The 25,918-nt window shown below is 40.1% G+C and overlaps 1 protein-coding gene across 10 annotated transcripts in view; it reads right to left on the bottom strand.

The window, feature by feature from the left end:
- Window positions 1–24,876, bottom strand: part of LOC127418325 (prominin-1-A) — a 129,898-nt gene extending 105,022 nt beyond the window's left edge. For 9 of the 10 annotated variants that reach the window (XM_051658882.1, XM_051658884.1, XM_051658891.1 and 6 more), the window contains exon 1: window positions 24,376–24,876. In XM_051658882.1, the coding sequence (XP_051514842.1) occupies window positions 24,376–24,607 (232 nt within the window). In that variant the 5' untranslated portion in view covers window positions 24,608–24,876. The remainder of the gene's footprint in view (window positions 1–24,375) is intronic. The other variant, XM_051658890.1, reaches the window with a different exon arrangement.
- Between the last annotated feature and the right edge of the window lie 1,042 nt (window positions 24,877–25,918).

The following is a 25,918-nucleotide window of genomic DNA, read 5'->3' as shown; positions in this document are numbered from 1 at the left end:
CACTGGAACTAAGGGGCCAAGCCCAGCTCCTGAAAAACAACCCCATACCATAATCCCCCCTCCACCAAACTTCACAGTTGGCACAATGCAGTCAGACAAGTACCATTCTCCTGGCAACCGCCAAACCCAGACTCGTCCATCAGATTGCCAGATGGAGAAGCGTGATTCGTCACTCCAGAGAACGCATCTCCACTGCTCTAGAGTCCAGTGGCGGCGTGCTTTACACCACTGCATCCGACGCTTTGCATTGCACTTGGTGATGTATGGCTTGGATGCAGCTGCTCGGCCATTGAAACCCTTTCCATGAAGCTCTCTACGCACTGTTCTTGAGCTAATCTGAAGACCACATGAACTTTGGAGGTCTGTAGCGATTGACTCTGCAGAAAGTTGGCGACCTCTGCGCACTATGCGCCTCAGCATCCGCTGACCCCGCTCTGTCATTTTACATGGCCTACCACTTCGTGGCTGAGTTGCTGTCATTCCCAATCGCTTCCACTTTGTTATAATACCACTGACAGTTGACTGTGGAATATTTAGTAGCGAGGAAATTTCACGACTGGACTTGTTGCACAGGTGGCATCCTATCACAGTACCACAATGGAATTCACTGAGCTCCTGAGAGTGGCCCATTCTTTCACAAATGTTTGTAGAAGCAGTCTGCATGCCTAGGTGCTTCATTTTATACACCTGTGGCCATGGAAATGATTGGAACACCTGAATTCAATTATTTGGATGGGTGAGCGAATACTTTTGGCAATATAGTGTATATGTGTATGTATGTATGAGTATGTTTGTATATATATGTATATACACTACCGGTCAAAACCTGGTTTTGAAACACTTACTCATTCTTTATTATAATTTTTTTTCACATTTTAGAATAATAGTAAAGTCATTAAAACTATGGAATAACATAAATGGAACTATGGGAATTATGTTGTGACTAAACAAAATCCAAAATAAATCAAAACTGTGTTATATTTTAACATCTTCAAAGTAGTCACCCTTTGCCTAGAATTTGCAGACATGTACTCTTGACATTTTCTCAACCAACTTCTTGAGGTATCACCCTGGGATGCTTTTTTAACAGTACTGAAGGAGTTCCCATCTATATGCTGGGCACTTATTGGCTGCTTTTCTTTATTATTTGGTCCAAGTCATCAATTCAAAAACTTTATTTGTTTTTTTAATTAAATTTTAGATTTATAATGAAATATGGTGGCACAATTATATTTTTGTCTACAAAACTAATTTCAAACATTTAAGCATACGCCTTCAGATCAAAAGATTTTTAAGATCATGAGAAATATTTCAGTCAAGTGTTTCAAAACTTTTGACCAGTAGTGTATATATATATATATATATATATATATATATATATATATATATATAAAACAATATATATATGTATATATGTGTGTCTGTTTGATTTTTATTTCTATATATTTACTTATGTTTGACCACAGAGTTGTTTTTTGGGGGGCGGGGTTGGGGAGTGGGATGGGGGGTTGTAGGGTTTAAATGTTGATTTTGTATATATATATATATATATATATATATATATATATATATATATATATATATATATATACAGTATGTTTTGCATTTCCTTGTTATCGTATGATTTAATAAAAAATGTTAATTACAAAAAAACATGCACTCATTTAAAGGCACTGTTTACAGAAAGAGACTACCAGTTTTAGCATGTGTTCAACAAATCAATGTAAATACTTGTAAATAGTACAAATTATGCAATTTAACAATAAATATGTAACAAAAATAATATATGAAATATAATATCTTTTTTATTGATTGAATACATTTATTTGTTCATTTTTAAAAAGCCAAAATGTGACTAAAATGATGAAAAAGTAATAAAATATAATTAGTCAAATTAATATTTTCCTAATGAACCTAGTTAAAAAGTTCCCTGTATAATTAACAGCATTAGCTGGGAGATAATTTCTTTTATACTGTATGTAAGCAAAAGGGGCATTATAACTTCAATAAACCCATATGAATCGATATTGAATCGAGAGCTTGTGAATCGGAATCAAAATGAATTGGGAAATCTGTATCAATACCCAGCCCTGTATTCTAATGATGTTTGATATTAGGAAATATACTGGCCTTGTTTGACTTAAATAATTAAGAGACTGATGACAGGAAAAAATTGTAAGTTATGAAGTAGGACACAAAGATTTTCATTTACACAGTCCCAACACAGTGAAGTGTTCTATTCATTTACACATGCAGTCAGAATATTATAACTAGCCCTACAGAAATAAGGTGCTAGAAATAAATAAGGTTCAAGATACTTACACTCAAAAAAATATTTTTAGATTTACTGTGTAAATGTGTGGAGAGAGTGTTGTGCTCATACCTTTTAAAGCTCCCCTTGGCTCATACAGGGAAAGCATAGTCATGAGCATTGTGCGCTCCATAGCAGATGACAGTAAAAGATTGCAAATTCACGTTGTAGTGCGAGGCACATACAGAGTACATACTTATTTAATTAAATAGCAGCATTTTCTGGTTTAATAATCACTTTGAGTCACATAGCGACCGGCTTTTCCAGAGTGGGAATCTGCCGTCATAACGTCAGAGCTTCTTGGTCAAAGCAACACAGAAACACTTCAAAATAAAAGCTCAGTCAAAATAAAAGATACATTTATAGGAAAAAAGTATAACAGAAATATATCACCATTGTAAAGTTATGTAATATTCACTGTAGCTTTTACTACTACTAATAATAATTATAATTATAAATCTGTAATTGTATTATACTTAAGCAGTATCTAACATCTGTGATGCTCTGTTATGCAGCACTTTATTTGACAAAATAAATGTTGTAAAAATAATGTTGTATTTTTGGACTGTGCTGTGAGGTTCTGCATATAACCACTTCATTTTATAAAAAATAATACAATATTATGTTGAAAATTAATTGTTATATTTTCATTTGATTAAAGTTGAATTCATTTATATACACACAATTTTGATTACAAAAATGGAAATAAACTGTTGATATTGTATTGGCGAGTACCAAAAATGAAGCATCGGTACTCATACTCGTTAACCCCCCCCCCCCCATCCCCCCCCAAAAAAAAAAAAAAAAAAAAAAAATGGTATCGGGACATCCCTACTTAAAATTACTTAAATTCCGGGTTGTTTCTCACCAACACCTATTTTATGCCTTGAAATATGATGCATGTTACATGAACTATGAATATTATACTTTAAGGACCTTTTTTACATTTTTAAGGTGTGGCTTCAGAAGGATATGCAGACCCTTGGGTACTACACTGTGGCAGCGGGGGCGTGGTCAAGCATCTCTCCGGAGAGAGAGAAAGCGGTATGTGCGCTTACACCTGAGCTAAATTATGTCTAACACCTGTCTCTAATTTCAGTGAGCACGGGGAGAGCGGCATAAAGAGGGCCACGCAGCACTCAGATGAAAGAGAGACCTCACTAGAGACCTCATTGTGAAGCCAAGAGCTTATTGCTGCGAAGCTGAGAGTTTATTTTTCTGAAATAGTTGTTTATGTTTAGACTGAATTATTGAACACGGTGAAAGCCCTGGTCCAGTGCCACCGCCCGGCGTTGTTGGAGGAAGCTATCCGACTTGCGGAGGACCACATGGCGGCGATCCCGAGGGCGGAAGAGCCCTCCTACGTTTTCCCTCCCCCCTCTGTTTCTTCCCCCTCCCCTCTCTCTCTCTCGTCTGCTCTCTCTCCAGGTCCCGTTCCTGCCCCACGCAGACGAGGAGGACCTCAGCCCCTGAGACCAGTTCCCCGGGTGTGGGAGGCGACATCTTCCCCAACTCCAATGCCCTGCCGCTCTCCCCCTCGGGCCGACGCAAGTGCGGGCGTAGCACCTGGGCCGGCCTGCTGGAGGTGCGGAGACCCGAGCCACTTCCGAGATCAGTGCCCTCTGTTGGAGCTGGGGATGGTGGTGCGGGTCTCTGACCTCCCACAGGCTGCCCCCGACCGGGCCGGAGCGTACCGGATACCGGTAAGTGTCAAGGGGGGTACTCACCAAGCGTTGGTGGATACCGGTTGTAATCAAACGACTATCCACCAACGCCTGGTTCAACCCGAGGCATTGGTCACAACTAAAACGGTGAGGGTGAAATGTGTACACGGGGATATTCACAAGTATCCGGTGGTGACCCTGACAATTACATTTCGGGGGAGAAAGCATAGAGTGGAGGCTGCGGTTAGTTCCTGCCTCACCCATCTGCTGATTTTGGGGACTGATTGGCCTGATTTTAGAGTTTTATTAAAGGGAATTTGCGCGGATGGGTCCTGTATGAAAATAGGGAGATGTGTGATGTGCGATGCTCTGGCAGGGGAGGCGGAGCCGGGGCCGTCCTCGACAGCTCCACGTCATGATTCTCAGGGAGTTCCCTGACGGGGATTTCCCTCTGGAGCAATCGCGAGACGAAACCCTCAAACACGCCTTTGACCAAGTGAGAGTCATCGATGGTCAACGACTCCAGCCTGACATCGCACTTTCATACCCCTATTTTGCAATTATAAATGAGCGAAGTGACACAGGACACTCAGACCAAAGAGGATACAACCCAACTGTTGATTCCAAGGAGCTGTCAGGAAATGGTACTCCAGGCGGCTCATTATAATCCCATGGCGGGTCACCTAGGAGAAAGGAAAACACTGAACCGTCTAATAGCCCGTTTCTATTGGCCGGGCATTGGCGGCGATGTCCGCAGGTGGTGTGCGGCATGCCACGAATGCCAGCTGGTTAACCCACCGGCCACCCCAAATGTGCCATTGCGCCCTCTCCCTTTGATCGAGGTCCCCTTTGAGAGAATTAGAATGGACCTCGTCGGGCCATTAGAATGGTCAGCACGCGGACATCGCTTTGTATTGGTCCTAGTGGACTATGCAAAGCGATATCCGGAAGCAGTGCCTCTTCGCAACATCTCAGCAAGCAGTGTTGCGGAGGCACTCTTCAAAATAATCTCCCGGGTGGGGATTCCGAAAGAAATCCTCACCGATCAAGGCACAACATTTATATCACGAACACTACGCGAACTGTATGAGTTGTTAAATATTAAATCGATTCGCACCAGTGTATACCATCCTCAAACGGATGGCCTGGTGGAATGATTTAATAAAACCCTCAAAAACATGATTCGTAAGTTCGTGCACGATGATTCTAGAAATTGGGATAAATGGCTCGACCCCCTGTTATTTGCAGTACGAGAGGTCCCGCAAGCCTCCACTGGCTTCTCCCCATTCGAGCTGCTGTATGGGCGACGCCCACGCAGCGTGCTTGATGTATTGCGAGAGGCCTGGGAGGAAGGACCTTCAAACAGTAAAAATTAAATTCAGTACGTTTTTGATCTTAGAGCAAAACTCCACACCTTGGGGCAACTAACACAGGAGAATTTGCTCCAAGCTCAAGAACGACAGCGCTGACTGTATGACAGGGGAACTCAGCTAAGGGAATTTGCACCGGGAGATAAAGTGCTTGTATTGCTTCCCACATCGAGCTCTAAATTACTCACCAAGTGGCAAGGACCCTTTGAGGTCACACGACGAGTGGGAGATCTCGATTATGAGGTTAAACGAACCAATAGAGGGGACGCACGTCAAATATATCACCTCAATCTCCTGAAATTGTGGAGGGAGGCGGTCCCCGTGACGTTGGCTATGGTAGTTCCAGAGAAGGCGGAGCTCGGACCGGAGGTGAGTTCAAAACATAATCGGTTCACCCCGGTCATTTGCGGAGACCACCTCTCACCGAGCCAACTCGCGGAGGTTGCTAGGTTGCAACAGGAGTTCGCAGATGTGTTCTCCCCTCTACCGGGATGTATAAACCTCATCCATCACCACATCGAGACCAAGCCGGGGGTCGTGGTACGTAGCCGCCCCTATCGATTACCCGAACACAAGAAGAAAATCGTTCGGGAAGAATTGGATGCGATGCTTGATATGGGGGTAATAGAAGAATCCCACAGTGATTGGTCCGGCCCTGTTGTTCTAGTACCTAAGAGCGACGGGTCTGTGCGATTCTGTGTGGATTATAGAAAAGTCAACGCGGTGTCTAAATTTGATGCATATCCAATGCCTCACGTTGATGAGTTGCTCGATCGGTTGGGCACTGCTCGTTTTTATTCGACATTGGATTTGACGAAGGGTTATTGGCAGATCCCCTTGACACCAATTTCCCGTGAGAAAACCACCTTCTCCACACCGTTTGGATTACACCAATTTGTGACTCTTCCGTTCGGTTTGTTTGGAGCCCAGGCTACGTTTCAGCGTCTCATGGACCGCATTCAGCTTACGCCACTGCCTATTTAGATGACATCATCATTTATAGCAATGATTGGCAGCGGCACATGCAACATCTGAGGGCGGTTCTGAGATCGCTGCGCCGAGCGGGACTCACAGCGAATCCGAAGAAGTGCGCGATTGGATGGGTGGAGGTATGGTATCTGGGGTTCCACTTGGGCCACGGGCAGGTGCGTCCCCAAATTGACAAGACAGCGGCGATTGCGACCTGCCCGAGACCCAAGACTAAAAAGGGGGTGAGACAGTTCCTGGGGCTGGCTGGCTATTATAGAAGGTTTGTACCTAATTATTCGGACGTCACCAGCCCGCTGACTGATCTCACTAAAAAGGGAGCTCCAGATCCGGTCCAGTGGACGGAGCAGTGTCAACGGGCGTTCACGCAAGTTAAAGCTGCACTTTGCGGGGGGCTGCTTTTACATTCACCTGACTTCTCTCTCCCTTTTGTTTTACAGACAGATGCTTCAGACAGGGGGCTGGGGGCCGTACTCTCGCAGGTGGTGGAGGGGGAGGAGCGTCCGGTGCTGTACATTAGCCGTAAGCTCTCGTTAAGGGAAACTAAGTACAACACCGTGGAAAAGGAGTGTCTCGCCATCAAGTGGGCGGTCCTCACACTCCGATACTACCTGCTGGGGCGGGCCTTCACCCTCTGCTCGGATCACGCCCCACTCCAGTGGCTCCACCACATGAAGGATACTAATGCCCGGATCACCCGTTGGTATCTGGCTCTTCAGCCGTTTAAGATCAAGGTGGTCCACAGACCGGGGCGCAGATGGCTGTCGCCGACTTCCTTTCCAGGAATGGGGGGGGGGGGGGTGGTAGGCAGGCCGGATGCCGCCCCGGCCTGAGTCGGGCGGTGGGGATATGTGGCAGCGGGGGCGTGGTCAAGCATCTCTCCGGAGAGAGAGAAAGCGGTAAGTGCGCTTACACCTGAGCTAAATTATGTCTAACACCTGTCTCTAATTTCAGTGAGCACGGGGAGAGTGGCACAAAGAGGGCCACGCAGCACTCAGATGAAAGAGAGACCCTGGGCACTAGAGACCTCATTGTGAAGCCAAGAGCTTATTGTTGCGAAGCTGAGAGTTTATTTTTCTGAAATAGTTGTTTATGTTTAGACTGAATTATTGAACACGGTGAAAGCCCTGAAAGAGTGCATTTGCTGCAGTGGGGAGAATAAAAGGCTTACCTGAACCACAAAATCTGCTTCTCGCCTCCTCCTTTAACCGAGAAGTGTTACATACACAAAGCCAGGAACTGCACAAGGTTTGGTAAACTTTCCCCACATCTTATTCTTATTGTTAGTCCTTTTGGTATTTAGCAATAATCGCATCTGTCCTACTTCCTCCTCATTACCTCAACATGAATGTGTGGGCAAAGTTACTGAATGATGAAAATGCATTATTGATGTGTAAATGTGGGCAGTCAGGAGTAAATGTATTTGGGTTTCTTGACATCAGACATCCAAGGATTTCGGAAAGAGACATTTATGCAACTTAGTTGCAATTAATGGTCTTTTTTAGACTGGGGAGAAAGCTTTGAGTTCTGAAATCCAAAATAACCAGAAAAGACAACACAAAACAATTCAGCACATAATCAGCACAAAATTATCATGCAAATAATGATGCTCATGTCTAGGCAAAAAAAAAAAAAAAAAAAGGGTTTATGGAAAATATTATTAGGAGTTTTAATCAGGATGTTGTTCATGCTGAGAGTAGGGCACTGGACCTATGGGAGCTCAGTGGGCCTCATGTTGTGTTGAAGATGCCCCAGGAATTTGAGTGACATGTGCAAGCCTCATGGGCACCACAGTCATGCTGGAGTCATGAGAACACGTGACCACTCAGATACAGTGCGAGAAATCACACGCACACAGCATCTTTGACTTCCCCCTCAAACATCAGTATGCTCACTAAAATCAAATTCTCATAAAATAACAATCATAGTCTGACTCTCGCTGGAAGCAACTACTGTGCACTGCATTTTTAATATATGGAGACAATTTATTGCATATCCTTCTGTCTTCGAAAGGAATATTTCACCCAGAAATTAGAAAATAATTTTTTTACTCACCCTCATTTCGTTCCAATGTTGTTGGAAGTTTTCAATAGAACACAAAAGAAGAAATTCTAAAGAATGTTCACACAGCTCTTTTCCATTCAATTAGGGTTGCAACGGTATGAGATTTTCACGATACGATAACCGCCTCAGAAAATATCATGGTATCACGGTATTACACAATTATTGTTATCAGTTACAATGACCCTTAAAGGACTGAAAACAGAAGGGGGGTTGAACAAATGCTTTATTATAATTGAAACTTGAAATAATTTTTTGTAATGGATGTGTAAAAAAAGTCTCCCTTTTGAAAATAAATAAAATAGAATAAATAAGAAAGCTAACAGAATTATAATAATAAACCGAATTATAAACATGATAAAAAAAAATAGCATGTAAGTATAACATTATATAACTAAAGCATGTTAGTTTACAAGTTAGCATAGCATGTTAAATTAACTACTAAATGAAAAATAACATCAGCTGTGTGAGCTTTTAAAGTAATGTCCAATGATTATTAACAATTAACATATACTGTAGGTGTGCGACAACACAGCCAGACTGCTCCTGTCTGTACCTTTAACTCAGTGGTTCTCAACTGGTTTGCTTCAGGATCCAGATTTTACATTGGAAATCAAGTGGCGACCCACCATAGTAAAAATGTAACCTGTATTTAATGTATCCTGGGTCGCATTTCCTTTTATGTTGCATAGTTTTGTTCATGGTTTTCAAGTACAAGGACATGCATCAAGTGACATTATTTTTGTTGTTGACGTCAACAACAAAATCTACAGGAAGTTTTCTCTCCCCCTTTTAAAAATTGAAGAGCATATTTACTTATGAGCCCATTATTATCCCGTTTGTTTCCTAATTTCAAACATCATTCAAACAGAACATACATATTACACAGGAGGAGAGGCTCTTCATTACCATGGTTAGGTCAGTGTAGTTAGTCTTAAATAATAATAATAATAATAATAACAAATTATAGTATTTATGAAAAAATAAATACTAGCTGAAACACATCTTGGAACTTTAACTAAAACTGCCACTGTTGATATAAAATGAGGTCTAATAGATTCTACCTTTAGATTATTTCATAAGAAACTATAACATTTTGTCAAAATATAACAGTTACTTTTACTCATGTAAAATCATAAAACAATTTTGTAAAGGTGATGAAAAATTAGCGCATAGCACAGTGTTGCTCTTTTCCTCCTCAGTGCTGTTTGGCATGTCAGGGCTGCCAACTGTTTGAGAGGTTCGACTTGAATTCCTCCGTAACTCTTTAAACTAGAAAAGTCTCACTAGAATTGAAATTGGTCACATCAGTTTTGAGGTCTGCGCTACACAATATCGAGGGATGCCCGGTTGTTGCACGCGCGCATCAGAGAGAAGAGCAGATCATTAGTGCGAGCTGGTTCAGTTACACTCGTGCGAAAGTGCAGATGAGATGTCTTTAGCTGATTGCGAGATTATCATTAAATCTGCCTCGGCAGTTCTAAATAGGCTATCACTTGGGCGGCCGCTGAAATATCTTCAATGGGAGAACCATGGCATTGTTCTTTCCCTGCTGTCCGCGTCCCAGTCCGAATAGACCTGCAAACCACCAGTTGAGAAACACTGCTTTAACTCACACACACACTCACTTATGTCAGACCCCCACGCATCGCTTCTCTCTTACATTTTCTCCACTGCATGTGTGTGTGTGTGGTGCAAGTTGACGAGTCTGAGGAAAGGAGATGCCCACGCACAGGTGAGATTCTCTGTCCGGTTTATTTTTTCTCAGTACCGTAGATAAGCAAATGTACATGGTATGAAAACCGTCAATTTTCATACCGTGGTATACTGTGAAACCGGTATACCGCTGCAACCCTAGATGGAGGCCAAGCAGAGTGAGATAACTGGGGCAAGGAACGAGGGAAAAAGTTCAAGTTCTCATTTCCTCTCAGACTCATGACATGGCTGCCTCTAGAGATGGAAAAGAGCAAAGGGGAGCAAAGCAAGCTGGCAGCTCACAAATATCCTGCTCAGGGTACCATCTGTGATAAACACTAGTGCTTCATCGTTCGGCTACCCTGTTGGCATGGATCATATTGATGAACCATCAGCTTGGCAGGTATGGGCATCCTGTGAGAAACGTACTGTTTTATTATCTGTATGTTCAAGTGAAGTCTAATTACAAATAGATGCGACAGGAGAAATTATGTATAAAATTGCACTTCCACTGAGCCAGACTATCCCTATTGCTTACATAGAAAATAGCTGCCTTGGGTTACTAAGATGATTGCCAAGTGAACTGACTTCCCTAAGTTGCCTTAAAGGGAATTTGGCCAAACTTCAATAAATGCACATAACATAATGACAAACTACAATCTCTTTACAAGCAACATAGCTTTTCATCCACTTCTGAAGCATTTCGTAGCATTAAAAAAAACTGTACTGTGCCCCATTTTTATGAAACAAGGATCTGTTAAGATCTATGTAAGTATTGCATTTCTTTCAGAAACCATTCGCTATTCACGCCTCATATAACACTACTGCATTCAGACATATGTAGGCCAATGGGGGAAACGCAAACACACTGACTAGGATACACTTATGTTGCCCTGGCAACTGAGCCTACTGCATATGTCTCCTTCCGATGGATTGAGTCAGTCATCCTGCACCTGTATTGTTAGTTTTGGGTTCTGCAGTATAATCTGAAATGGAGCTCAAAGTTGCTCCCATGGGGAAAATATTTTGAAATATTATTAGAGAGACATTGAAATGTTTGCAAAAGTGAACGTTACACTTACACCGATCAGCCACAACATTAAAACCACCTGCCTAATATCGTGTAGGTCCCCCTCGTGCCGCCAAAACAGCTCTGACCCATTGAGGCATGGACTCCACAAGACCTCTGAAGGTGTCCTGTGGCACCAAGACATTAGCAGCAGATCCTTTAAGTCCTGTATGTTGCGAGGCGGAGCCTCCATGGATCGGACTTGTTGGTCCAGCACATCCCATAGATGCTCAATCGGATTGATATCTGGGGAATTTGGAGGCCAAGCCAACATCTTGAACTCTTTGTCATGTTCCTCAAACCATTCCTGAACAATTTTTGCAGTGTGGCGGGGCATATTATCCTGCCGAAAGAGGCCACAGCCATCAGGGAATACTGTTGCCATAAAGGGATGTACGTAGTCTGCAACAATCTTTAGGTAGGTGGTATGTGTCAAAGTAACATCCACATGATTGCCAGCACCCAAGGTTTCCTAGCAGAAAATTGCACAGAGCATCACACTGTCTCTGCCGGCCTGCCTTCTTCCCATGGTGCATCCTGCTGCCATCTCTTCTCCAGGTAAATGAAGCACACGTACCCAGCTGTCCACATGATCTAAAAGAAAATTAATTCATCAGACCAGGCCACCTTCTTCCATTGCTCCATGGTCCAGTTCTGACACTCAAGTGCCCTTGTATGCGCTTTCGGCAGTGGACAGGGGTCAGCATGGGCACTCTGACTGGTCTGCAGCTACACAGCCCCATATACAGCAAGCTGCGATGCACTGTGTGTTCTGACACCTTTCAATCACGGCCAGCATTATGTTTTTCAGCAATCTGTGCTACAGTAGCTCTTCTGTGGGACGGACCAGACGGGCTACCCTTCGCTCCCCAAGCGCATCAATAAGCCTTGGGCACCCATGACCCTGTTCACCAGTTGTCCATCCTTTGACCACTTTTGGTAGGTACTAACCACAGCATAACGCAAGACCTGTCGTTTTGGAGATGCTCTGACCCAGTCTTCTAACCATCACAATTTGGCACTTGTCAAAGTCGCTCAGATCCTTATGCTTGCCCATTTTTCCTACTTTCAACACAAGATATTCAAGAACTGACTGTTCACTTGCTGCCTAATATATCCCACCCCTCGACAGGTGCCACTGTAACAAGATAATAAATTGTATTCACTTCATCTGTCAGTGGTTTTAATGTTGAGGCTGATCAGTGTATACAGCGCTTTTCTGTCATACACTCAAAGTGCTTTACATAGTGAACAGTGAATTCTCCTCAACCACCACCAGTGTGCAACATCCACCTGGATGATGCGACAGCAGTCATAGTGCACCAGTACACCTACCACGCACCAGCTATAGGTGAAGAAGAGAGAGTAGTGTGTAGAGCCAATTTATGGAGAGACAGGAGCGAGCAGAGTGGTTTCAATCGCTGTCTCTTTCTACTCAAAATCACGGCGCCGACCACAAAACTAATGTGTCCCATTTAAATATATATATTTACATTTATGCATTTGGCTGACACTTTTATCCAAAGTGACTTACAGTGCCCTGATTACAGGGACAATCCCCCTGGAGCAACCTGGAGTTAAGTGCCTTGCTCAAGGACACAGTGGTGGTGGCTGTGGGGATTGAACCAACAACCTTCCACTTACCAGTTCAATGCTTTATTCCACTACACCACCACCACTCCATATATATATATAAAAAAATTTTTTTTTACCTTAAAGTGCTATGGAGGAAATCAAACAGCTAGACAGACCAACAGTCTAACCACAACGGACGAGGAAAACCAAAATACAGGGGTTTTAAACTAAACATTATCACCTTTACTAAAATTCTGTTTGAATGATTTTAGATGTTAGGAAACAAACCGGCCATGTTTGCCTTCAAACATTCATATATTCTCTACAGAAATGACTTTAAAAAAGTGTTTATTTTCACTGGATATTTTGAATGTATTTTATTTTTTTATTTTTTTGCATTGCTTTGAGAAGATGTTGAGGTTCTTGAAGAAATTTAGTATTATGGTAAGGTTGTTTTAAACCAGGATGGTTTATTTTTTTATTTAAATATATATATTTTTTTACTTTGACTATATTTATATTTATTAAAATATAATATAATTAATAATCTTAATTAAATGATATTAATTAAAATTATTAAATAGGAAGTAGTTTTCATTTATATATTTAATTCTCTGACTGGATTATCCATAAAATAGACATTAAAATATGATTATTTAATATATAAACCCATTTTTATTGATTTTCCAGAAAAAGATTACTATATTCTGAAATATATCATTATTGTGATATAAGATTTTAGTCATATTGCCCACCCCTAATTTCCAGGTGGAAATACAGTGCTTGCAAAGGTAAGCTCACTGTGCAGTGTAAAGGCCTCGATACACAGTACTTTCAGAGTTCTTCTTTCTTTGTTCAGGGGTAAAAAGAAGTTCTAAACAGCCAATCAAAGGTATTCTATTTACGAACACTCAGACACCCACCACACCGCTGTGGGACGGTGTTTAGAAGTACATTTAAATATGCCCTGTAAAACCTTGGCTAATGTGACATTCAAATGTGTTATCAGTGACTTTATGCCTCATTCTATTCAGTAGAATTCATATGAGGTCAGTAAAAGAAGCTGTTTTAACCACTTGATGATGATTTTAAGTAATATATATGCAGTAGAAAATGTTTAATTTGTGTTGTTAAAATTCTGAATTAATAACGCTAATGCGCTAACGCTACATGTGGCCAAAATATGTGCTGGTTACACTCTGTTATTGTGATTTATGACACTGATATTATTGCAAAGATGAGTCTATAAAAGTGTTAATGTGCAGAATAAAGACAAAAGAATGATGATAGAGGCATATCTTTAGACAGATGTGTGAATGGCTTTCGCTGCAGATGGCACATGAGTGAATGGGCACTGAGAGTATTTGAGTAGATTTGATTCCTTTTGTAGACTAATTTAACAAAACAAAAAAATCGCACGACCTGGTCTTGGAAAATGTCTCAAAGCGAACGATAATACAGAGGGAGGCACATTTGAGCCAGCTCTCCAATAATTCTACACGCAGATGTGTTCATGTTGACTGACTTACTTATTTTGACTGGCTGAACAACGTAAACAAAATTAGCTATCGGCCTCAAGGTAGGTGTAGCTCCAGGTCACATCTACCAATGACGTGGACCAATGGCAGTAAGAATGTGCTTTGCAGCCGGTAAGAATTTTTCCTAAAAGTTCGCCCCAGTTAGCTGTTAAGAACCACTGAAACAAACGCAAAAACACCTTCTTTTGGACAGATTTTGTTCTAAATGACATCACACCCGTGCATTCTTCTATTTCGTAGGAAGTATATAGAGGCCTTAAAGGTGGCTATAAGTTCTTAAATATCTGCAAGGGAAGACTGATTACAATTTAGTATGTAAACTGATGTAAGAAAGAACACCAATCGCAATTCTGTATTCAAATATGGTAATGGCTTCATTATGGTTACATTTTGAATGATGAACACTGATGTAAGTCAATTGGAAATGTTCCAATTTTTATCTATAATTTCTTGATTCAGTTTTATATAGAGAGTTATGAGGACTAGGGTTGCAGCGGTATACTGGTTTCACAGTATACCACGGTATGAAAATTGACGGTTTTCATACCATCGTACATTTGCTTATCTACAGTATTGAGAAAAAAAATGCAACCGGACGGAGAATCTCACCTGCACGTGCACATCTCCTTTCCTCCTCGACTGCCTGTCAGACTCGTCAACTTGCCCCACACACACACATGCAGTGGAGAAAATGTCAGAGAGAAGCGAGGCGAGGGGGTCTGACATAAGTGAGTGTGTGTGAGTTAAAGCAGTGTTTCTCAACTGGTGGTTCGCAGTTCTATTCGGACTGGGTCGCGGACAGCAGGGAAAGAACAATGCCATGGTTCTCCCATTGAAGATATTTCGGCGGCCGCCCAAGTGATAGCCTATTTAGGACTGCCGAGGCAGATTTAATGATCTCGCAATCAGCTAAAAGCATCTCATCTGCACTTTCGCACGAGTGTAACTGAACCAGCTCGCACTAATGATCTGCTCTTCTCTCTGGCGCGTGCGTGCAACAACCGGGCATCCCTCGATATTGTGTAGCGCAGACCTCAAAACTGATGTGACCAATTTCAATTCTAGTGAGACTTTTCTAGTTTAAAGAGTTATGGAGGAATTCAAGTCGAACCTCTCAAACAGTTGGCAGCCCTGACATGCCAAACAGCACTGAGGAGGAAAAGAGCAACACTGTGCTATGCGCTAATTTTTCATCACCTTTACAAAATTGTTTTACAATTTTACATGAGTAAAAGTAACTGTTATATTTTGACAAAATGTTATAGTTTCTTATGAAATAATCTAAAGGTAGAATCTATTAGACCTCATTTTATATGAACAGTGGCAGTTTTAGTTAAAGTTCCAAGATGTGTTTCAGCTAGTATTTATTTTTTCATAAATACTATAATTTGTTATTATTATTATTATTATTATTTAAGACTAACTACACTGACCTAACCATGGTAATGAAGAGCCTCTCCTCCTGTGTAATATGTATGTTCTGTTTGAATGATGTTTGAAATTAGGAAACAAACGGGATAATAATGGGCTCATAAGTAAATATGCTCTTCAATTTTTAAAAGGGGAGAGAAAACTTCCTGTAGATTTTGTTGTTGACGTCAACAACAAAAATAATGTCACTTGATGCATGTCCTTGTACTTGAAAACCATGAACAAAACTATGCAACATAAAAGGAAATGCGACCCAGGATACATTAAATACAGGTTACATTTTTACTATGGTGGGTCGCCACTTGATTTCCAATGTAAAATCTGGATCCTGAAGCAAACCAGTTGAGAACCACTGAGTTAAAGGTACAGACAGGAGCAGTCTGGCTGTGTTGTCGCACACCTACAGTATATGTTAATTGTTAATAATCATTGGACATTACTTTAAAAGCTCACACAGCTGATGTTATTTTTCATTTAGTAGTTAATTTAACATGCTATGCTAACATGTAAACTAACATGCTTTAGTTATATAACATTTTATAGTTACATGCTATTTTTTTTTATCATGTTTATAATTAGGTTTATTATTATAATTCTGTTAGCTTTCTTATTTATTCTATTTATTTTATTTATTTTGAAAAGGGAGACTTTTTTTTTACACATACTTCAATTTAAAAAAATGGTTTCAATTTTCAATTATAATAAAGCCTTTGTTCAACCAAAAAAAAAAACAAAAAAAAAACAACTTCTGTTTTTACTCCTTTATGGGTCATTGTAACTGATAATAATAATTGTGTAACACCATATACTGTGAAACCGGGATATTTTCTGAGATGGTTATCGTACCGTGGAAAGCTCATACCGTTGCAACCCTAATGAGGACCTATCCAGAAACCCACTTAACCCCTAACCAGAATGTTATAAGTAGTTGTGAGACATTAGGACAATATGGATTGAAAGTTGATAATTTACAATTGTGCCCATTTGCAGTGCTTACATATTATGTTTTGGAACTCGTAACTAAAGATGTGTGGAAACCAGGCACAATTTTAAAGACAGAGGTGAATTAGATGGAAATTTGCATTAGATGAGCAAAATGAGATAGAGCCCAAAGCTAAAGAGAACAGAGAGTGATAGCAAAGGTGGCTGTCAGGACAGCCAGTGAAATAGCTGAGAACAAAGATATCCTAAGTGCTCTCTAATACCTTTCCTGGCAATATGACTGCCAGAAACCTGAACCCTTCAAACTGAGTAATTAGAAGGCCATTACAGCCATCTTCCCAAAAGGCTTTGATGTAAATGAGCAGTTTTGTAGGTCTAAAGACACTAACAGTTTCTTATGAAGACAATTAGTTACAGGGGGTATAATCTGTTCTATTAACTTGCATGTTTTCACTTCTGTACATTCCCTTATTCCAGAGTAACATTTAAAATATTGTGTGATCCAGAAGAAAGTCACAGAATCTTGTTACTATCACACAGCCATGCCCTTACTTTCACTTGTCAAAATCCATTGAGATTTGAGGGTTAAAGGATTTGAGGATGTCTCTCTAGTCAGCTCCAATGCAAATAATACAAAAAAACTAAACTGCATGCTTGGTCACATTTAATGTACATTTGCATGGCAAAATTCTGTAGGCAGAGAATGGCGGCATGGGTGGATGTGAAGAGAGTGTGGAACCCACAAAAACAATATGTTAAGCATCACATTTTTTTATGCTGCACTTTATCCTTCAGGAGAGTGAAGTTATAAAGAAACTCACCACTAAAATTTTTGTTCGTCCATTGTGAAGCTTTGTAAGAAACACTGCCCTAAATATGATTGGATGCTTATCAGGAATCTCTCAGGTTACAGATTCACGCCTATACTGTATATAAGTAGTGGTAAAGGAATTAATCTCTCTCTCTCTTTTTTTTTTCTGCTCTGCTTTTCTTTTTGGCCTCTTCTTTGGTACTCACCCACTCACCCAACAAAGGCAGTTTCCCATCCTGATCTCATGAACATTATGTGACCTGGGCAAGAATAAAAAATAAAAAAAGTTACGTTCTTTATTAAGCCCAAAGTATGCTTAGATTTTGATGCGAACGCTCAGCGTCTGCGTACCGTCAAACGCGAGCCTGTCAAAGTATACTCCATTTGACGGTGCGCGCATACACGGGCGGTTGGCGCTTGCATGCTACGACTATTATAAGACACTGGACTATTTCTCTTCAAGAGTTTAGACCCATAAAAAATGTCTTCATATTCCTTCAGCCTCAAGTTATATAAATGCAGGTATCTCCTGACCTTCTCACTCATGCGCTCTTGACATGCGCATCCACTGTTGTTGTTTTTTTACCTTCGTCTCATGATTTTTTACCAGTGATTACATCTTCTTCTAGTGCTTCTTCTTGACAGCAATGGCTCAAATGTGGGTACTGCCACCTTGTGGACCCCATAAATTTGTGCAAATAATTCCAGGCGCATGTGCATTCAAAGAAAAATTGGTCTGCGTGCGTTCAGTGCTCGAGCACTCTGCTGATGATGAGATTTGTGTCACGTGTCCTGTGCATGAGCGTACGCTGAGTGTCCGCATCTGACCGAAGTATACTTTTGGCTTAATACGTTCGGCTGAAGTTTCCCAGTGAAATGTCCAGCGATGGGGTGCCAGAAGCGAGTGAAATGGTCTCATTATCGACTAGGTTTTTAATGTGAATATTAGTTGGAGGTTTTAATGAGTAAAACATACCTCCCTAACCTAAAACTTTAACTTTAATGTGGGCAATAGTATTTTAAACGCAAATGAGAGGTGAACAAAACAGACATCCTTACCCTTTACCAACACTAAACTTAGAGGTGCAATATGTAACAATTTTCATGTAATATTCGCCCTTTTTTTGCCAATGTGTGAATGGCTTGTAACACAACTTAAAAAATGAGCCCTTCCCGGACTTCCTAGGTTGCCTATTAAAGCCTGTAGACTGATTTTCATGCGAAGGGAGCGGGTCGCTTTTGCCGTGAAAATCCAAAGGATGTGACGTTTATGCGCGCTCCCGAGAGCCTTGCCTCAGTAATCGCTTCTCTTCCGCTATTCAACAGCAACAACAAACTGCAACACTAGGTAACATTATCTTAGAGATGGAATCCAGCAAACGTCCGGCTCCCAGCAAAACACCGACTCCTACACAAACTCAGAGTAAGCCAAAAAAAAAAAAAAAAAACATTTATTTTCTGTATCCCATCTGGCTAAACGAGAACGTGATCGTGGTCGAGCGAAAACTAGAGTGAACATCAGCAGGACATTTGATTCCTGGAGGGACCTTCGTTCGGTTTTGGGGATCAAAACCAACCCTGAATTGGTGTTCTTCTTATTGGACAGGCAAGCTTACATAACTGCAAAGCATGTGAAATATAGTGCCATGAGGATTGATCTGTGTAATTTTAGCTAAACTACAATAACACATGAAATGAATGCTAGACAGTGTTCAAGATAATGCAAAAAGACCCATTCATTAGTGTAACTTAACTTGGTTATACAGAAAATATATACATTCTATTATTATAAAACAACAGCGCCTCGATATATCAAAATGACAGTTGTGATGGAATCACATCAATACTGAATTGTGTCAACATATTTATAATGTACAGTCTATTTTATAAACAGCTACTGTCATCCACCAAATTTAGCTAACAGCTATTGATAAAGCTGGCTAGCTAGCTAACACCGACATAGGCTATCATATAAATGCAGTCAATGTATCATGCAAAGAAAATTGATTACTTCAAACTACAGCCTCGCATAGTCAGACCTATATCCACACTTTGTTTTAGCCCTGTTCCAGCACTGGAGAGTCAAATATAATATACAGTCTCAAAGTTTGTAGTAAAACAATCATAACTGTGTAATTTTAATTATGCTACCTAATCTGTCAGCATGATGTCGGTGAATCACGTTCAGTCTCTTTGTATGTTACATCATTGTTTTGGCCGATTCTCGCGTCCCTATGGAGTGTGTGCACGAGCACGAGCAAGAGCAACAGGTAGCTGGCTGCAGTTCACTTAATGGCCACAGGTGTCATTAATAACAAGGGTTTCTGAATCTTACATACTGTACCTTTAACCGATTGTGTCCTTAAAGCAAATTTGACATGAGAAGCACATTTTCTGAAGCAACCACGCTTCGATGACACTTTTGTTTCACGTGTCAGCTTATGTGCTTGACTGGGTATAAGAACAACACTAGCTTTGAGTGCTTGAGTCCCAAATACAAACCTCTATAAGGTGAGCTACTGCAAAAGGTAATGGAATAATATTATTCCATGTTGGAATAAGTGTGCAAATGTAGGTGCGTCTGTAATACAAGCGTTAAAATTGATCTTTTTTAAATAGTGCGTTATACTGTAGTAAAAGTGTTTCGATATCATAACATTGCAGTGTGTGAGTAATAGAGTGAAAAATAAGTGTTTAAAAAGTCATAATCAGCTCTTGTAGTCGTGATTTGTGTAAAAGTCAATAAAACACACAGTTGTAGTGCCTCTAGTGTTCATTTCACCAGGATACTGATGCAAAATGTAGAAGGCGGCATGTAAAACTCAGTTTGCAAAAATGAAGTTATAGTAACGTTCATACTATGAGACTAGGTTGCAGTTTTCTCCACCGAAAATTTTGAATACGCTCTCCATTACCGCATACTTGGGAAAACTATGAAAATGGAGTTTTAAAACAAAAACAGATTAGTGTTGACGTAACCCGAGTCTTAAGATTTTATTTTAATGGTTGCCAACTAGTAGCAGAGGTGGGTAGTAACGCGCTACATTTACTCCGTTACATTTACTTGAGTAACTTTTTGGGAAAAAAAATACTTTTAGAGTAGGTTTAAAACTGGGTACTTTTTACTCTCACTCAAGTAAATTTCTAATACATTTTTTTTACTTTTACTTCTTTACAATGGGTGGCGTTCCTGTCGTTACATTACTGGGTTTAATTTTAATTAATGTGTAATTTATTGAGAGATTACTGAATGGGACTTTTACGAGAGCAGAAGTTCACACAGCTGCGTGTGCTGCTGTCACAGACTGTCACTCAATTCATCACTGCTGCAGCATCAAGCTCTTCAAAGTGAAACACTTTCACTCCGCACAGTGAAAAAAGTAATAGATTCATCATGCAATGCCTTCATTTAACACCAAGACAAGCTGATATTTCATGATTAAAATCACAGATCCAACCTAAGGCAGCACACTGAGGTAAGTTTTGGACAGACAAAATTTCTGCACGTGCACAGCGCTTGAGAGATGTGCGGACGCGAGGCGATCGTATGGCGAATAGAGTGGCTGTGACCGAAATCGTTCACTCATTCGCTATTTCCTATATAGTGAATGGCAGTTAGTGCACTATATCTCAGCAGTGAGTGAACACAATGAGTGAGTGAATTTGGATGCTGACGTATACACAGAGTGTCGGAGCTCTGGGTCTGTCACAGAAACAACATCACATATGAATTTTTAAAATACTTGGGCCTTACTTGTTATTCTTATTCAATAATATATTAATACAATAAATCTTCATTATGTTTGTCATTTTTAATATATACTGTGTGTTAATATAAAGAGTAAACACATTTGATCAAATAAAGAGTACATTTTCAAATGTATCTGTATGTTTTGTCTCTCTATATGTTATGTTATTTTAATCAAGTAATGATTTGTCAAAAAATAATTTACTACATTCAGCATGAAAGACAACATTGCAGGAGTGAAGGAAGCAGTAAACTCCCAGCTCATATGTCTTCCCTGTGGTGGATTGTGGGCAATTAACTGTCGTCGAGTGTACATCAAATGTACACTCGAAATTAGAGTGCACTGTGGGTAATAATGAGAGAACAAAAGTAGGGAATGAGTGGCTCACTCAGAATTCAGACACTCCTACAAAATGGCAGACACCCAAAATAGTGCACTATATAGTGAATATGGGGCGGTTTCAGACACAGAGAGTGTTCCATGACTGGGGTTGGTGCCCTACACACTAGGCTGCGTATATGCATTTAGAGAGCGGTGGTACTGCTGTACAGAAGTAATGATCTAAATACTTACGACACTGAAAACTGTAACTACACTGAAATAAGAATCCATGCAGGACTTTAAAAGCTATGAAATAGAGAAAGAAGGCATTAATAAAGCATGATCTTGCTTTGGTTTATATTTCAGCATTATATATAATGTCCTTGTGGGACATTTTCACGTTTTCACTGTAATAATTACTAGAAATGTTTCCAAACCTCTCTTCTTATTGACAAACTCTTCCAGATCTGACAAGAGCCCTTAAAGTAGTTCACCCAAAAATTACAATTCTCATTATTTACTCACCCTCATGCCACCCCAGATGTGTATGACTTTCTTGCATCTGCTGAACTCAAACGAAGATTTTTAGAAGAATTTCTCAGTTCTGTAGGTCCATACAATGCAAGTGAATAGGTGGCAACATTTTAAAGCTAAACAAAATCACATAAGTCAGCATAAAAGTAATCTAAAAGACTCCAGTGGTTAAATCAGTATCTTCAGAAGTGATGTGATAGGTGTGGATGAGATCACTTTCACATTCTTCTTCTTGTGTTTTTGGTGATTCACATTCTTCTCTGCATATCGCCTCCTGCTGTCTAGCAAAAAATGACAAATATTGATCTGTTTCTCACCCACACCTATCATATCACTTCTGAAGACATGGATTTAACTACTGGAGTCTTATGGATTACTTTTATGCTGCCTTTATGTGCTTTTTGGAGTAGCAAATTTTGGCCTACAGAGCTAAAATATTCTTCTAAAAATCTTAATTTGTGTTCTGCAGAAGAAAAGAAGTCATACACATCTGGGATGGCATGAGGGTGAGTAAATGATGAGAGAATTTTCATTTTTGGGTGAAATATTCCTTTAAAGTGATAGCTCAGCCATAATTTAATATTCTGTGATAATTTCCCTACCCTCATGTTGTTCCAAACCAGTGTGACGCTTTGTATTATGTGGAACACAAAAGATGTTAGACAGAATGTTAGCGACTGACAGTCTCAGTCACCATTCACTTTCAATATATATATATATATATATATATATATATATATATATATATATATATATATATATATATATATATAAACATTCACTGAAAGTAAATAGTGACTCAGGCAAAAATTATGCTTTCTTATTGTGTTGCATGGAAGAAAGAAAGTCATACGGGTTTGGAACAACATGATGGTGAATGGTGACATAATTTCCATTAATAATAATAATAATATTTCTGTAATACATGTTAAATGTGTATTATGTAATGGAATATAGGGGAGTTAACGTCCATTATGTCATTTGTGAAAGTAATGAGTTACTCACTACTTGAGTACTCTTTTAATTGGATATTTTCTTACTCTTACTCAAGTAATTATTTATGTTAATCCTTTTACTTCTACTTGAGTAATTATTTCTTTTTAATAATTGTACTTTTACTTGAGTACAGATTTTGGCTACTCTACCCACCTCTGACTAGTAGTAAAGTGATACAGGCTAATACAATTTAATTGAGATGTACACCTACGCGTTGAAATGAAACATTTATTCAGTATTTGCTCTATTACCTGAAAATATTTGAAAACAGATATGTGCATTATCCAATATCTATTGATAAGTATGTTGATAGACTCCTGTTACTTGGCCAAGCAATCATGATTATTGGCCAAAGTGGCAAAATGCCTGCAGATTTTTCATCCTGGTAGATACATCGCTCTATCAATTTTGGCAACAAACATTTATAGTCAAAGAGAACCAGTCGAGCTGAAACTGAGATATGATGACACTGTTGTTTGGTCTTTGCATCTGTACAGCATCTCTTTCAGTGCAAATCAAACACAGTGGCCTGAACTATCATACTGGAGTACTGCCAGAGAGCCTTTATCATTCTAATTCATTTGCCAAAAGGCTACAGCTGTGGCTATTTTTATTTGAGAATGAAAAAAAAAAAAAAAACAGGAAAAATAAAGATAAATGGCAAAACAGCATCAGTGCTTCATGTGTTCACAAGACAGCACATATGATTTAGACCTACTGCTAGAGGGAAACATCACCATTTACCAGATGAAATGAGCAAACTGCAGGAGGAGGGGAAGTTCTACGACCTTCTGAAGCAGAAGAGAACATTTGACCGGTCGACAAAGCAGAATGTATCTTATGAAACAAGTATGATCACATTAACAATGTTTTCAAGTGTTTGGCACATTGTTTGGCAGATGCCATTATGTCGTCGTTGTTCATTATACAGTGTCCACCAGTAGCAGGCTGGAAAATAAAAAGCACAGCAACATATGGCATTCCAGATTAGTGTTTCAGCTCATTAGGAGGGTGACTCAAAGGGTCACAATCCTAATCTCAAGGTTTACCAATTAATGATGGATACAATGGGTAAGGGAATGGGACAGACCAGTCAGTTTCAGCCCACACCTGCTAAACTCACCATGGAAACAGCAGGTGGCACCTATCACACCTGAAGCCTACCTGCTCACGATGTAGTTGAAGAAACAGCAACATAATCGACATTGTATATAAGTAATCAGTTTCAAATGAGTAATTCAACAGTGAATACATTTGTGGGCTGCAAACACCTGATGCAGGTGCACAGAACTTCACAAGAACATCACCAGACCGAGCTTACCTTCAGGAAACGGGTTAGGCTGAACCACAAAGAGGAAAGCGTGCATCATGTTAAATAAAATCCCAATGGCTCCAGGCTCGTAATAGGCGACGGTCTCGTAAACTCCGGAGGGCACGAAGCCGAAATCCAAAGTTCTCCGCCCTGGAGCTGAAGGAGAGCTGGACTGCGTGTCCTGGAGTTGCCCGGACGTCAAGCCCCAGCACAGAAAGATCAGTCCCGTTTTCCACAGCATGATTAGTTCCAGTGTTTAATAATTTTTAAAAGGGCAGATGATGGAAGTGCAGGAAATCTGGGTGTAGTAAATGAGGATAGTCAAGGAACAGGAACACTGGAGATAGACTGCAGGTCTCAAGTCCTGCTGTCCGGCGAACGGTGCATGATGGTCATGATAATGGTCACCCGCGGTGAGCGGCTCCAGCAAGTTAACAGTGTGCCCCTCTATTCGATAATAACAGGGATGATGAGAGTGAGGTGTTGGTAACTGTTCACTCTGTGCGCGCGCTTAACCTCCTCGTGAGTAAACGCGCGCGGGTTCTCCGCCTGCCGGATGCTTAAGGCAGCGCAGATAAGAGGTGATGTCAGTTGTTTTCAATACGTTCAGTCCTCTTTACTACTTTCAAACACTGTTTCGGTACACACTGTCGCTTTTCCACAATGCTCCACTCTGCAGCCTAAAAACGACGATATTGTCACATGTGTCATTGGGCACGCAGTCTTTAAAGGAATAGTTCACCCAAAAATGAAAATTATCTCATCATTTACTCACCCTCATGCAATCCCAGATGTGTATGAATTTCTTTCTTCTGCAGAACACAAATGAAGATTTTTAGAAGAATATCTCTTCTCTGTAGGTCCATACAATGCAAGTGAATGGTGACCAAAACTTTGAAGCACCACAAAGCACATAAAGGCAGCAGAAATGTAATCCATATGACTCCAGTGGTTTAATCCATGTTTTCTGAAGCAATCCAATTAGTTTTGGGTGAGAACAAACCAAAATATAACTCCATTTTCACTGTACATCTGGCCATTGCAGTCTCTCAGCACAATCATGATTTCAAGCTCAATTACACTTCCTAGTGCTTGATTTAGAGTGAAAAAAGAATTATATTTTGGTCTGTTCCCACACAAAACAGATTAGTTTGCTTCACACGACATGGATTAAACCACTGGAGTTTTATGGATAACTTTTATGCTGCCTTTGTGTGCTTTCTGGAGTTTCAAAGTTTTGGTCACCATTCACTTACATTGTGTGGACCTACAGAGCTGAAATATTCTTCTAAAATCTTTATTTGTGTTCTGCAGAAGATAGAAAGTCATACACATCTGGGATGGCATGAGGGTGAGTAAATGATGAGAGAATTTTAATTTTTGGGTTAACTATTCCTTTAATCCTGATGTGTAACAATGGTAATGCCATAGCACTATAGTTATTATAACTCTGTGTGGTAACTTGATATTAGTCACCATAGTCATTCAAAAGGAAATAAAACTAAATGACAGTATCCTAAAGCCTCCTACTCTGATGATCCTTTTTATTTTT

The sequence above is a fragment of the Myxocyprinus asiaticus genome, chromosome 27 (genome assembly GCF_019703515.2).
Source record: "Myxocyprinus asiaticus isolate MX2 ecotype Aquarium Trade chromosome 27, UBuf_Myxa_2, whole genome shotgun sequence".
NCBI classification, from domain to species: Eukaryota; Metazoa; Chordata; class Actinopteri; order Cypriniformes; family Catostomidae; genus Myxocyprinus; species Myxocyprinus asiaticus.
This window is presented reverse-complemented; position numbering and strand designations above follow the sequence as displayed.